The 15,184-nt window shown below is 51.7% G+C and overlaps 1 protein-coding gene across 2 annotated transcripts in view; it reads right to left on the bottom strand.

Moving 5' to 3' along the window:
- Window positions 1-15,184, bottom strand: part of LOC147880933 (ARM repeat superfamily protein) — a 154,113-nt gene that overhangs the window by 102,614 nt on the left and 36,315 nt on the right. For both annotated transcript variants that reach the window (XM_087402210.1, XM_087402209.1), the window contains one exon: window positions 1,099-1,164. In XM_087402210.1, coding sequence (XP_087258336.1) covers window positions 1,099-1,164 — 66 coding nt within the window. The remainder of the gene's footprint in view (window positions 1-1,098; window positions 1,165-15,184) is intronic.

The raw sequence follows: 15,184 nt of genomic DNA, 5'->3' as shown, positions 1-15,184 counted from the left end.
TTACACTTGGAGACATTCCTTTCATATTCAAGGCTGGGGTATGATTCGTAAGGGTTACTGTGGCCCTAGTCAGACGCAGAGCCACAGCCAGGAGACCATGCCAGATCACGTCCATAGAGAGTCGGCAATGCTCTATCTCTGACTTTATGCCACCACAACCTCACCAACCACCAACACTCCATAGGGAGAAGGGCTCCTCTATTTGTTATACCAGACTAGACCGGACATTGGATTTTGATATATATATATATATATGAGGATGGTGGTGGTGATGACGATGATGATGACGATGTTGATGTTATGACCATGTAGTATTGATATTTTCTTATGACTATGTAGCCTTTACCAATTTAGCATGGGTGGAGTTACACTCCCTCGGAGCAAAATTGTATGAGCGAGAGCGATTCAAGATTAGCAATACACTCAAGGAGTGTTTAGTAGAGAAACTACCTTGGAAATTCTTTCTATCTCTTCATTTTCATTTTGGAGTGTCTGGTACACATGATTTGTTTCTACAGATCAGATTAGATAGATACATGAGTAGATACGTTAGAAGGTACGTAGCGCGTGGGTGTCTATACAACTTCAGATGTTTCGAGCCTAAATCATTACTTACATGCAACTTAACCAACCTACTCTTTAAATTGTTAGCCAAAATGAGCATGGAGCTGCTTTCGTTGCTAATAAATGGTAAGGTTGCAAAAACAAGGCTCTCGAGATGAGCGAGGAAAAGTGAGCGAACCAAAAAAAGGGAGCAAGGAAAAGTGAGCGAGCCAAAAAAAACAATCAAAGTGTTTGCACAGTGGCATTTACTGGTGGCAAGATTATGCAAATTCCAAAGCATATGTAGAACAGTTGGAAGTTCTCTAAAAGTCTAGGTAACATGAAGAGTATCTACACTTGAAAAATGACTGGCATTTGATAGACTACTTGCTACTTTAGTTTGGGCCTATCCCTTTTTTAAAAAGACAGGTGATTTTCTGTGCTAATGCCTTGATTTGTATCCTAAGACAGTATTGTTACTTGTTTTACATTGATGTCTGACCTGTTGTATCACACAATAACATCAATTAAAATATAGTGCTACTACTATCATACCTGGTTCATTTCTGCAACAAGCTGGTTAAGAATCTTTAATCCAATGTAGAAATGCTCTGTTGTGGCCTGGAAGGGACATTAAAACAAGCCAGCTTAAAAATTGATAGACTGCAAATAAAAGCTTAAATTATAACAACTACTGATCAGAGATGCATGCAAATTTTGAGTAATAAAATGACTTTCAAAAACAAATTATAAGATAATTACATTACGGCCTTGCACTAGTATACGGCACAAAATTGGTCAGCTAGCTTTAAACTCATAGTAGCAACACTCAAAGACTAGCAACAGTAGTCTTGTTGCATGTTACAATAGTAACAACAAGCTTTAAGAACAGGAGTCGACATAGGAATCTTTAGCTAAAAATCATTGGTGGCGGACAAATATGTCACGGGGACGTGTTTTTCTATGTGCAAACAAACCCGTGGATGCTAAAAAACCCCAAGGATTTGATGTTAGAAGTAGGTTCAATCCCTAAGTGCACCCACTAGGCCCAAATGTTAGGGCCAAGGCAAGGAATAGAGCGGTCAAAAAGTTGGGCCCAAAGGAATGCATAAGTGTGCCATTGGAAAGAGGGTTAGAGGCTTTTAATGAGCCATGTGGCAGTCCCTTACGTACACGTGCTTGCAACTGTTGACCTTTCTCTCCCTAGCTTGGATCTCCTCTCTCTAGCCTTCGACCTTGGAAGGAGTTACGCCACGTACGAGATTGTTTTCTCCTCACCCCATGACCATTTGCACGAAAATCGAGACTACCATACAACCTATTGCACACATCCCAAGGCACCATTTCTTGTTGTGCGGGCCTCTTTGGCACGTTGATCGAGGCATTTGCAGGCTGTACGAACTGTTTTCTAGTCTCCAAAGACCTTGGGCTGCTCGTACGAGCTGTTGGCATGCCATTCAACGCAAATTGCTAGTTGTATGGTCTATCCCAAGGCATTTGGCTGACTGTACAATTTTTTATGCACACACCCCGATTGTTAGAGACATCATAGCCAAAGAGTGTTGATGTGATGTGTTGGTGTGTAGTACTAGGAGATCTGGTACTAGTTCATGTGTGTGACTCATGTGTAAGTGCCACCTGTCACTATATCCCATATGCACTTGGTGCAAGTGTGTGAGTATGCCTCGATTTCATTCTGCAGAGGAGTCAGTGCGACATTGCCTTTGGGATTGTAGTCAGGCGAGGACTGTTTGGAAAGGGGTTGCTCAGATACTCAGCATCTTTCACACTTCCCCTCTCTTCATGACTTGGGGCTCGGTCGCATGGTTATCCCTTACCGGGCCCTAGGTGTTTTATGAGGGTGAGCCTTCTTCTTGGGCACTCTCGGTCCGCCGGCAGGTGATAGAGCCCTGCTCTCTTCAGGATGTACCACTTACTCCCTTCAGAGCTTCTCATGTTTCAGTGGACACCTCTTGGGAGATTTTGGCTAGCATTTCCTCTTGGCACATTTGGAGAGCCAGATGTACTGAGGCCTTGAATGGCACCCAGATACACCCATCACAGGTGTTCACGGGTATTTGGACTGACACGGTTCACACTTTGATAGCCATATGGGCTAGCATGCAGGGCCCTTCACGGGCAGCCTCTTCTAGAAGGACTATATTTCTTCGAGTTTGGAGGGGTTCTCCCTTTTTCTCGGAGGTTTCTACCGGATCAAGATGGCACTATCAGTCTCAATCCTTTCTTTTTGGCTCTTGAGCTTCTCGTGCATTGCATGATGTATCCCGTATGGAGCTTGCTCTAACAGTTTTTCTTTAATACTCAATAGAAGTCTCCTTTTGCCAAAAAAAAAAAGTGTGTGTATATGTAGCCTATATAAGGCTTGTACTTCACTTATCTTGATATACTTGATGAATGAATGAAAGCCTTCTTCATGTCTTCATTTGAGCATCATTTCCTCACACCCTAACCTTCTCTCGCTCTCTCTCACCACCACATTTCTGTTGGAGATATCATAGCCAAAGAGTGTGCTGATGTGATGTGATGTGTTAGTGTGCAGTACTGGTGATCCAGTTGTGAGTTTTGGGGAGAGAGAGCAAGAGAGAGTGAGCTGAGAGCTGAAAGCTTGAAAGCTTAGTTGCAATAGAAGAGTGTGAGAGTGTACAACTGAAAGAGTGAGAGATAAGGTTTTGTCCTAGTGACAAAACCTTAGTAGTCACTAACCATAGTTAGTGAACTAACTGCGGTTAGGAGAAAAAACCTCTTAAAGAGGGAAAAGTGCCCCTAACTAGCTTATTAAATTACATTGGTCACTGCTGAATTATATCTATAATTCTAACACCCCCCTGCAGTGCCAATGTCATGTACAAGGCTGATCAATCACCAAACGGATATAAGTTCAGGGCACTGCGAAATGCCTCAAACTTTTCACGTGGTAGTGCTTTGGTGAAAATATCTGCAACGTTTTCATGTGTGGACACAAAGATCATACTGATCTCTCCTGCATGCAACTTCTCTCTGACGTAGTGATAGTGAACCTCAACAAGAAATGCAAGATTTACCCAAAAAGAAACAATTTCCACTAGTGGATTGCCTAGTGTCATAATCACCAGCCCAATCTGAATCACTGTAGGCATGCATCTGCAAGTCACCCCCCCTGGGAAATAACAAGCCAAAAGACTTCGTGCCCTGCAAATAACGGAAGATGCGCTTAACTGCCTGCCAATGCATAGTTTTTGGGCTGTGCATATACCCGCTCACCTGAGATACTGCAAACTGAATATCAGGTCTAGTGTTGCAGAGATATATGAGACATCCAACAGCCTGACTGTTAGATGTGGCATCAACTGATTCTCCTGCATCATGCATTGTGAGTTTCAGCCCCGGCTCCATGGAAGTGGCTATGGGCTTACAATCATGCATGTTAAATCTGTCCAAGAGTTTCTGCACATACTTGGACTGAGACATAACAAGGCCACGTCTCTCTTGAGAGAACTGGATCCCCAAATAAAAGTGAAGCAGCCCCAAATCTGACATGTCAAAGGTGGTCTGCAAATCAGCTTTGAAATCTGCAATATTATCTTCATTGGACCCTGTGAGCAGTAAGTCATCGACATAAAGAAAGATGACTAAAATTTCCCCCCCATCCATCTTGATGTAGAGGGTGCTCTCAGTAGGACTATTGTGCAGCCCCTTGCTAGTCAAAAAGGCATGAATCTTGGCATACCATGCACGAGGGGCCTGTTTCAGCCCATACAAAGCTTTGTTTAGCTTGCATACCTGAAGTGCATTTGCTGTAATTTCAAAGCCTGGAGATTGTTTGACATAAACCTCTTCCAGCAAATCTCCATTTAAGAAGGCCGTTTTTATGTCCAACTCATGAACATTCCACTCAAAATGTGCAGCCATTGCAATAACAGATCGGATGGTGGTCATCCGGGATGTAGGAGCAAAAGTCTCCTCATAATCTATGCCCTTTTTCTGAGCATAGCCTTGAGCAACCAGCCTTGCCTTGTATCTGTCAATGGAGCCATCTGGCTTTCGTTTCACCTTGAAAACCCATCGTGTGCCAATGGCATGTTTACCTGGTGGCAAGTCTACAGCATCCCAAGTCTGATTTTTCTTAATGGACTGCAACTCATCGTGCATGGCATTCATCCAATGCACATTGTCCTTTGCTTCTTCGAATGTTACAGGCTCCTCCTCATCGAGAAGAGTACCTGCATATGCTGATTTCACTGAATTAGCACCGTCCATGTGCCTTGCTGCACTGCGAGTCCTGCCAGGTAATGCAGCATCAATCTTACTCTCCCTGAGAGTCTGTAACTGCCAGTTTGGGACTGTTTTTGCTGCATGTATGTCTGCTATTTCTTGCTGAACCACCTGTTCCACTGCCTGTGGAGGTGGCAAGACATCTTGTGGCTGAACTGGAGCATCGGGCTGCCACATCTTGTGGCTGAACTGGAGCATCGGGAGGTGGCTGTAAATTCTAATTTGCATCAGAAATATCAGCAGGGGAACCCAAAGCAATGGGTAGTAACCCCTCAAAAACATCCTCTGAAGAAGAAGGCATATGAAATTCAGCCCGAGTGTGAGCTGAATTTTCTGCAAATAACATCTCTACTGACAATGATCTTGCGTGTAGCAAGATTGTAGAGACAGTACCCCTTGCTTTCTACACTGTACCCAACAAATATGCACTTAATTGCCTTATCTGACAACTTATGCCGAAATTCAACTGGCACATGAGCATATGCAAGGCATCCAAAGACTCGAAAACGATCTACTAAAGGCCATTCCAGACCTCATAGGGAGTTTTTGTTTTCAAAGCCCTAGTGGAAGCCCGATTTAAGATGTAGTTGGCACACATCAGACCTTCAAGCCAGAATTTGTGAGGCATGTGTTTGCTTTTCAGCATACATCTGTCCATCTCCATAAGAGTTCTATTTTTCCTCTCAGCTTTGCCATTTTGCTGAGGGGTCAGCCTCACTGTGAGCTGATGCACAATACCCTTGCCTTTCAGAAAAGCATCAAAATATGCAGACAAGTATTCCCCACCTCTATCTATGCGTAATGTCTGTATCTTGAGTCCAGTTTCATTTTCAACCACGGCTAAAAAGTGTTTAAACACCATGAACACTTCTAATTTGCGCTTCAGCCCAAAGACCCAAGTGAAATTGGAGTAATCATCAATAAAAGTAACAAAGTAGAGATGACCACCCAATGATGGAGTCCTCATAGGACCACAGACATCACTGTGTATAAGCTGTAATTTGCGGACAGCTTTAACTGAACCATCCTTTTTGAAGGGGAATCTATGCATCTTGCCTAAAATGCACCCTTCACAGGCATGTGGAGGAGGTATCTCAAGAGGTGGCAATGCATCAACCATAGAGTGCTTCTGAAGCGTCATCAAGCTGTTGTAATGCATGTGGCCATATCGGGCATGCCATAATTCTGCATTCTCCATGGCAGCAGTAGGAGTAGAAACTGCAAGAGCATGGGCTCCTCTTTTCTCAAAAAGATCAAGCTGAAAAAGCCCACGCAGCAGAGTACCAGAAAATCTCAGGGCATAATCATTTTCCCTGTCTCGGACAGCACATTTGTCATCCTCAAAGATGATCTGAAATCCAGCCCTATTAAGAGTGGACACTGAAAGAAGATTCTTGGTGATACCAGGCACAGATAAGACATCTGAAAGTCTGAAAACTGAGCCATCAATGGCAGTAAGCTCAACTTCTCCTGTGCCACGTACTGAATATGACGAGTTATTGGCACAAGTGACTTTCTTACCAACGGGAGTGGATGCAAGGAAGTAAAGAGACACTTCCTAGAAGTGATATGCTTGGATGCACCGCTGTCAAAATACCAAGTATTCAGTGTTTCATTGACACTGAAAGCAGATGCATCCGTAGAAGAGTCATAACTGCAAGTCAAAAATGCATATGTATCATCATTACAAGTGGCTGTACTATCCCGAGCATCTGGAGCAGCCAGCCTAGAATCTGAAATGCAAGATAAAAAGGCATAATCCTGTCCAACAAAGTTCGCTGCAGCATCCCCACTGTCAGATGCATGAGGAGCTGAATCTGAAACAACCGTACCGGAGCTGTTTTTCTTCTCTTTTGCAAGCCTTTTCCTGCATTCTGCAATGTGATGACCTCGCTTTTTGCAATAATGACAAAAACCCTTCTTCTTGGGCTTACTTGCATCATTTTTAACCTTTTGTGAAGGCTGTCCTGACCCACTGGAAGGCTGATTTACTAATGTCTTTGCCTGTCCCTTTGTTTTTGACTTGAACTTTGAGAGCATAGCTTGTTCACCTGCATGTGAAGCCAAGTTTTTCCTGGTCTGCTCTTCCTGAAGCAGAAGTCCTATCAACTCATGAAAAGTGAGAGGATTTGCACCCCCCCTCAATGATAAGTTCAGCGAGGTATGAAAGCTGAGATAAGACTCAGGAAGAGAATTCGGAGTGGTGGTAATCATCTCTAAATCAGGAATAATCTCATCTACGTTCAATAATTGCTCTCTGAGATCCTGTAGCTTTGTGAGGTGGACTGACATGGAGTCACCCTCTTCCATATGTGTATTACTTAACTCTCTTTTCAAGAAAGATACCCTTGCATCATTCCGGGCTGCATACATGCTTTCTAAGATATCCCACGCTGCCTTTGAGATCTTACACGACCGGGTATGCGGAATGATGAATCTTTTCACTGAAAGAGAGATGCATGACAAAGCTAGGGCATCCCGTGAATCCCATCTCTTCTGCTCTAGAGTAGTGGCTATAGCTGCACCACCAACTTGTTCTGCAGCTGCACCCTGTGCACGACCTCTTCCACCTCCTTGCTAAGGAGGGGTATTAGGTGCCATACCTGCTGGTCTGATCTCACCCCCATTCACATAATCCCATAAATTGCGAGAAATCAAAAATATTGTGTACCATAAAACTCCAGAGGGAGTAGTTGGTACCATCCAACTTGTCTTCCTGTGAAAGACCACCGAACTGGAAATCATTCTGATTTTGCTGGGCCATATCTGAGAAAGAGATTTTAGCAGATACAAGACTGAATTCCCTTACTGGGAATGAAATGCACAACTCCCAAAAAACACAGCCAAGCACTGGCTGTAAATGCAACTCAGATTTCTGCACTTGCACTATCAGAAATCTGTCCAAGCATAAAAAAACTCTCCAGAACATGCCAAAAGTGCTGCAAATCACTTCAAGAAAGGGAGTATGATGAAAAATAGCTTGCATAGAAAAGAAGAGAAGTGTTGGCTCCTGCGAGCTTCCCCTCCCCCCCTCGCCGTTAGCCCCTACCTCCCCTTCGCTCCCCCCCCCTCGCCGCGTCCACCTCCACCCCTCCCGTCCGCCCTCGACCCCCGTCCCCTCTCCTCCCCCCCCCCGCCGGCACCCCGCTACCCCTTCGCCTCACCTCCGCTCCAGCCGCCCCTCGCTCCATCCCGCCCCCTCGCTCCATCCCGCCCCTTCCTCCGCTCCATCCCGCCCCCTCGCTCCAACCCGCCCCTCGCCCCCGCTCCAACCCCCCCCCTCGCCGCCGCTCCAGCCGCCCCCTCCGCTCCATCCCGCCTCGCCTCGCCTCGTCCCCCCCCCCCCTCTTTCTCTCCAGCCCGCCTCGCCCTCGCCCCGCCTCCGCTCCACTCCGCCCCTCGCTGCTCCCTCGCCATCCCCCCGCTCCACCCCGCCCCCTCGCTGCTCCTTCACCCCCTCGCTTCACCCGCCCCGCCTCATTCCGCTCCCCCCGCCCCCCCGCTTCACCCCTCCACCCCCGCCATTCCAACTGCACCCCCCCCCCCGCCCTCCCCGCCCCTTCCGTACTCCCCGCATCCCGCAGCCTCCGCCCCGCCCTCCGCTTCGACCCCTCCGACCCTTCATTTCGCCTCGCCCGCCTCACCCCCAGGCTCCACCGCCGCTTCATCTCTTCTTGGGTGGCAGCCTGTTTTTCTTCATCGGAAGCTTGCAGTTAGTCTTGGCGGTATGGCGGCCCCCAGCCCGGATCCGGAGGCCCAGTCGGACCCTCCCTCTCCAGATGCCTACCGCGTTATCCTGACAGAGCAACAATCATCTCGTGTTCAGGAGGTAGCCAGTGACTTTGCTCGTACCTCTGTTTACGATAGAGTCATTGGACACTCCCCCTCCAGGTCTACCATCAGGGACTGGCTCCAGTCCACTCTCTTGCTAGAGGATGGCCATATCGAGGAGGTGGCCCTTATGGGAAGGGGCATCTTCTGGCTCAAACTCTCCAGTGAGAAAGCTGCGAGCAATCTGATTGCCGGTTCCCCCACATCGGTGGATGGGAAGATCATCATGATAGTCCCGTGGTACCGAGGTTTCAGCGCAGCGGATTTCGATACTCGGTTCCGTATACCTCGCCACCCAGTGACACTAGTTTTTCCAGGGCTTGCTACTGAGCTGCGGCCGATTGTCAGGGACTTGGGCTCCCATTTTGGCTGGGTTATGCACGACACCTTTGCCGACGCGGTGACCACGGCAGGAGCTCCCCGAGTCCGTGTGGCTGTGGCGGATCCTGCGACTCTCCCTGCAGTGATCGAGATCGTTACAGGTGCCGGCAGTATCACCCAGAGCATGATAGTCACCGGACAGCCAAGTCAGTGCCTGCGGTGCCATGGCTTTGGGCACTTGGCGGCTGCTTGTCCACGCTTTGCCAGCTCGTCTCGACCCTCCCCGCCCCCGCCCCCTCCGCCCCCACCTCCCCCCCCGGACAGCCACGTCAGGAGGAGCCGAGGCAGTCGGAGCCTGGGCCAGAGGTAGTGGGCGGTTGGACCGAGGTTCGAAGGAAAAGAGGAAAGTATAAGAAGATTTCGGATAAAGGCAAGGAGGCAGAGGTCACCATTCCTGCAGCTGCACTCCACAGACCTGACAGGCAGATGCCCCAGGGACCTGGGAGAGCCTCTTCTTCGACGGCAGCCCGCCCTCCACAGCCTCAGATCCTCCTCTCTCCCACCCCCCCGCCTTCTCCCCAGTTTCCCCAGTTTCCCCCCCCTTCGCCCGCCCCGCAGTTTCAGCCCCCGCCTCCTTTTCCTCAGTCCCCTCCCCCTCCCCCTCCCTCTCAGCCCCAGTTCCAGATGCATCCCCATCCCCCTCCCCCCCCTGCTCCCCTCGCCCCTCCTACAGAGTTAGCTGCACCGTCGCCTTCCCAGCCGAGTGCAGCCTCCGCTCCACCTCCTCCACCTTCTCCGCCAGTCGCCTCCGTGGAGCCCGAGTCGCCTATCCCGCAGCCTCCTCCCCCTCCTCCCCCGCTTGCAGGACACCCGGTGTCTGTACCACCAGTGGAGCAGGTTTCCCTTCCCGCTAGCCCCTCAGTGGCAGACTCAGCTGGGTCTCAGCTCCAGGAGAGAGAGCTCCCTCGAGACTTTTACAGATCTGGCCCCTGGGACTACCTGGATGTGGCCGACCTTGGGACCTTCCCGGCTTGTCTCGACATTAGTATCTTCATGCTCCGCAAAGGGGCGGATGGGAGGATTGGTGCCTTGGCTCCCAGGGATGGCCCTAGCTTCGCCTTCACGTTCCTCAGCGCTGGCACCGAGACCTGGACAAACGACTCGGTGTGGGAGGCTCTTAGAGAGCAGACACACGACCAGATTTGCTCCTGGATAGGCCCGTCCGGTGGGCAGCTCCTCGAGACTCAGTGGTCCGAGGGCGATGTGCGCTTGCGGTGGCGTTGCGCTGCCAAACGTTTCCGATTGATCGTGATCCTCAGACCCCCCCTGGCATGGCCTCTTCCCCAGGATGTCAGAGCTTGGTCCCAACAGAAACTCCGAACCTTCTACGGGATGACCGCTTCAGAGATCTCGAGCTGGCTCGAGAAAGCATTTGTTCATGGCACTAGAGGCCTCTCGCCTTTGCTGAAGGTGTTGAAGAACGGGCAGGACGACCCCGTCTCCCCTTCCAAACCTTCTCACAAGCGGCAGCGTCTCCACTCCGATCTGTCTGATTCTTCTTCGACTTCTTCTGCGAGCAGACAGCTGTTCGCAGCCCCCCATCCCTCTCCATGAGCCTACACCTCGTATCCTGGAATGTGAACGGGTTTCACTCTTCGAGTACCCGTGGTCCCAGGAAGCTCATTTTGCGTCAGGAACTTCAGCCTGCAGTGATTGGTCGATTGGATGTACTGCTGCTCCAGGAGCACAAGCTTTCTGCGGCTCATGCCCGTAGCTGCGGGAAGGTTCTCCCTGGACGCTCCTACACTTATTGGGAGCCTTCGATCGGCGCACAGGGGAGGAGCGGGGGGGTCTGTACCTCCGTGTGCGAGCAGTTAGCTCAGTCAGTTTTCGGTCACGGCACGTTGATCCCAGGCCGAGCCCTTTGGGTAGGCCTGATTTTGGAGGGATCCAAGATAGGAATCCTCAACATTTATGCTCCCACAGACCTCAGATGCAGAGCCACCTTCTGGAGGACACTTACAGGGATTCTTCCAGACATGGATTCCTGGATTGTTGGAGGAGACTTCAACAACCTGGAGACCTTGGAGGACCAGCAGGGTAGAGATCCGGAGTTCACAGGTATGGCTCAGGCAGAGCAGTCAGCTTGGGACTCTTTCATCTTCGCGACAGGAGGGAGGGACAGTTGGAGAGACCCGTCCTTCCGGCGTTGGCACGGGAGCCTGGACTTCTCTTGGGGCTTCCGCAGGGAAGGAGGCAGACTCCTGGAGCGGCTTGATAGGTTTTATGTCAGTGATTGGGCCATCAGCAGAGGTGGCCAGGCGGGCATTGTTCCAGGGACGACACTATCCGACCATGCGCCTGTGCTCCTCTCATTAGATTCGGCAGCCCAGACTCTCCCCCCCCGATCATGCAGGATCCCCGATTCCATCTTCTCGAGGGTGGACGTCCGTAGCAGCATTTGCAGTCTTTGGGACAGAGACTGGGGGGAGGGCATGGATCTGGTAGACTCGGTAGCGCAGGCTCTGCAGGAGTCCAGCCAGATCTGCCAGCTCGCAGCCCTACAGGTTCGACAGGATTGGTGGGGCAGAGAGAGAGCTCTTCGGAGGGACCTCGCCTCCATTCAGCGACTTCAGCAGTCTTCCCCTGGCTCGGAGGAGCTTCGGATCCAGGCCCTTCGAGCCAAAGCCCTCTTGGAGGAGACCCTCCAGCGTCGCTCCGAGTTCTCCTATCACGCCTCTCTCTCCTTCTGGGCCCGGAAGGGTGACCGGATGTGCAGGGAGTTCTTCAGGACACACGGCCAGAGAGCTGCAGGTGATCAGCTACGGAGTCTCAGGACAGCGGATGGTCACTTTGTTACGGACCCGGGGGAGGTCCTGGGGTTGGCCACTGACTTCTACAGGACCCTCTTCCAGCAGGAGCCACTTGCCCCTCGTGCTAGTCGTGACCGTGAGGAGGTGTGGAGGCACATTCCATCCCTGGTCCAGCCCAGCATGCAGGCGACGTTGTTGGCGCCGTTCACCGCGGATGAGATGTTGGAGGCCTTGATGGCTATTGATGGGCAGAAATGCCCAGGTGAGGATGGGCTATCCCGAGCTTTCTTCACCTCCTTCTGGGACCAGATCCATCAGCCCCTCCTTGCAGCTCTGCAGGGGATTTTCAGCAGCGGTCAGATGCCAGAGAGCCTTTCCTCGGGACTGATTTGCCTCATCCCGAAGGGAGGAGATAGACAGGAGATCCGCCAGTGGCGTCCGATCACTCTCCTTACCACTGCCTACAAAATCCTCGCCAAGATGATCAGTGCCAGAGTTCGACCTCTACTCCCAGACCTCGTCCATGACACTCAGACAGGCTTTGTCCAGGATCGCAGTATCCTGGATAATGTCTTCACCTTTTCAGAGGCGGCGGAGTGGGCTCAGTACAGCGGTTCACACCTTGCCATTTTACTTCTCGACTTCGAGAAGGCCTACGATCGCGTGGATTGGTCCTTTTTGGAGGGGACTCTGGAGCGGCTAGGTTTCCCGGCAGGCTGGATTCAGGGTATCTCAGCTTTGTACAGGACAGCGTCTAGCAGAGTCATCATTGGAGGCAGGATGGGTGAGCGTTTCAGCTTGGAGAGATCAGTACGTCAGGGCTGTCCCCTGGCTCCTTATCTGTTTCTCTTCTTCGCCGAGGCCATGACTTACTACCTTCGGGCGAGGTCCACAGGGCTCAGGGGTGTTCGCCTTCCACTCCGGGAGGACACGGAGCTTCTGGACTCAGAGTACGCAGATGATACAGCCCTTTATGTCCAGGACGATGAGAGGATGCTAGAGAGGGTGCGGATGGCCCTGGAGGTTTTCTGCTCGGCCGCTGGTGCGAAAATCAACTGGAACAAATCAGTTGGTTTTCTCACAGACCCGGGGGCGTGTTCTCAGTGGGGGCGATTCCTGGGCTTCAGATGGATTCCACGTGGACAGACAGCTAGATACCTTGGCTTCCAGGTTGGCCTAGACATTACGCCAGCTCAGCAGTTTCTCCCGGTGCTAGATTCCATCCGACGGAAGCTGGCTTTCTGGAGCACTGCTAAGCTGTCCCTTGCAGGTCGTGCTTTAGTAGTTAACCAGGTCCTTCTAGCCACGGCTTGGTATGTGGCTTCCTGTTGGTGCTTCTCGAGATCCAGCGTGGCACAGCTCAGGAGGTTGGTTCGGAACTTTCTTTGGTCTGGGGAGGATGGGCAGAGAGATACCAGAGCCAGGGTTGCTTGGCAGACAGTCATTCTTCCGCAGGCGGAGGGGGGTCTGGGGGTCATTGATCCAGAGCTTCAGAGTCAGGCCTTGTTAGGCAAGCTTATCATCCGCGGTTTGACCCCAGGGGGGCAGACGTGGAAGATGTTACTTCAGCAGGGAGTCGGCTCTTGTGTCCCGCGCCGAGGTGGAGAGTGGCTACCGTCCTTCAGGTGGATCTTCACTTCCGCCCCGCTCACTCAGCCCCGCTCCCCACTCGTTCGTAGCCTCCTCATGGTTTGGAGGCGGCTCCGTCTCAGTCTCATTCAGTCCCAGCCCAGCTGTCAGGAGCAGATCCATCGCCAGCCGCTCGTCTGGAATGGGCAGGTCAGAGACGCCGAGGGCCTTCAGTTGGGGGAGAGATCACATATCAGGTGGGACGGCTGGATGAGGGGGCCAGCCCGGTCCCTTCGAGTTTGGAGGGATACGTACAGACATCTGGAGATGGCCGATCTTGCAGACGCAGCGGGAGGTGCACGCGGAGTCCAGGCGAGACGCACGGAGATCGACGGTGCGATCCCAGCCGCTTGGTTGGCCCCACCTGAGCCTCAGGTCCTCATGCCTGGAGACACCCACTGGCTGGGACAGTTCACCCCCCGTGGCATCCCACTGGTGGTCGCAGGACGTTTGGATGACTCCTCTATCGCCTTCTTCGCGGTTTCAGGGGACGGACGACTCAGGAGAGAGGATGCGCTCATCGACCCCCTACTCCCGTGGCAGAGGGTTAGGGTCGTAGGCCTTCTGGGGAAGGTCTGGCATACCGACCCCAGTATCGAGCAGGACCAGTTGCAGCTTTGGCGTCTTTGGCTCTGGGAGGGGCGGGCCTTGTCAGAGCTTGAGTGGGACCCAGGAGAGTGGTGGTGGCCAGAGATTGTGACAGGACAGGGGCCGACTTCCTTCTTCGCTTACAGCACGACTCTGGGCAGGCGAGTTCTCGGGAGGATGCAGAGCCGCCCCCCCACCCAGCGTCCTAGCTGGTACGCACAGGGTATTTCCAGGTTCTTTTTGCAGGCTTTCTGGAAGGCCTTGTGGGAGAGCTGGCGGCCGCGGAAGATCTCATACTTCCTGTGGCTTCTTACCCACAAAGGTCTTCCAGTGGGGAGCTGGTTGAGGCAGATAGGCCAGGACGGTTGCTGTCAGATTTGCCATGCGGATGAGGAGTCACCAAAACACTGCCTGTGGAGCTGCACGCGCGCCCAGGAAGTGTGGAGGTGGACTTTCGGGCTTCTTACTCGTGCAGCACCAGAGCTAGGAGTGATCACTTGGGGCGCGTTCTGTTGGTGCAGCACCGCACCTGGTCTTCATCACTTGTTCGAGGCATGCCAGCAGGACCCCACTTTCCTTATCACACAGGGGACGTGGGGGCCGCTCGAGGGTATCCCACAGCACCTAGCAGAGGCTGATACAGGAGTTCGGGAGAGGCAGCCAGTCTGGGAGATTATCAGCAGCATTACAGGATGGCACATCTGGACCTCGCGCTGCGCGCAGATCCTCGGTGGCACCTCCTTATCGACTGCCCAGATCATGGCGGAGATTTGGAGTGAGATTATTCATACCCTCAGAGGCCAGTGGGACCAGATTCAGGGAGACTCCCGGGCTGGTCAGGAGAAGCGGAGACGCTTCCTCCAGGCTTGGGATACACAGAGCCTCTTCTTCGAGCAGACTACGCAGGGCCTTCGGTGGCACTACTCACCACCCCGATGGCTGTTCATTCACACTCAGCATATTCCTCCATGAGAGTATGATTTATTATGCTACCTTTTGGGCTGCGTCCGGTTTGTGAACGCAGCCCGTCAGCTATAAGCTGACCTCTTGTATCTTGTTCTCGAAGTAATATAATTAGAACTGTTTTTTCGGCAAAAAAAAAAAAAAAAGGGAGTATGAACTGAAATCTCTCTCCCAACACAAAAGCCCCAAAATAGGCCCGAAATTGCAACCAAAAAGGGGAACAC

The sequence above is a fragment of the Dipteris shenzhenensis genome, chromosome 31 (assembly GCF_047967505.1).
Source record: "Dipteris shenzhenensis isolate YYH24624 ecotype China chromosome 31, Dip_SZ_1.0, whole genome shotgun sequence".
Classification (NCBI taxonomy): domain Eukaryota; kingdom Viridiplantae; phylum Streptophyta; class Polypodiopsida; order Gleicheniales; family Dipteridaceae; genus Dipteris; species Dipteris shenzhenensis.
The sequence above is the reverse complement of the archived record's forward strand: the minus strand, read 5'-3'. Positions and strand labels throughout refer to the sequence as shown.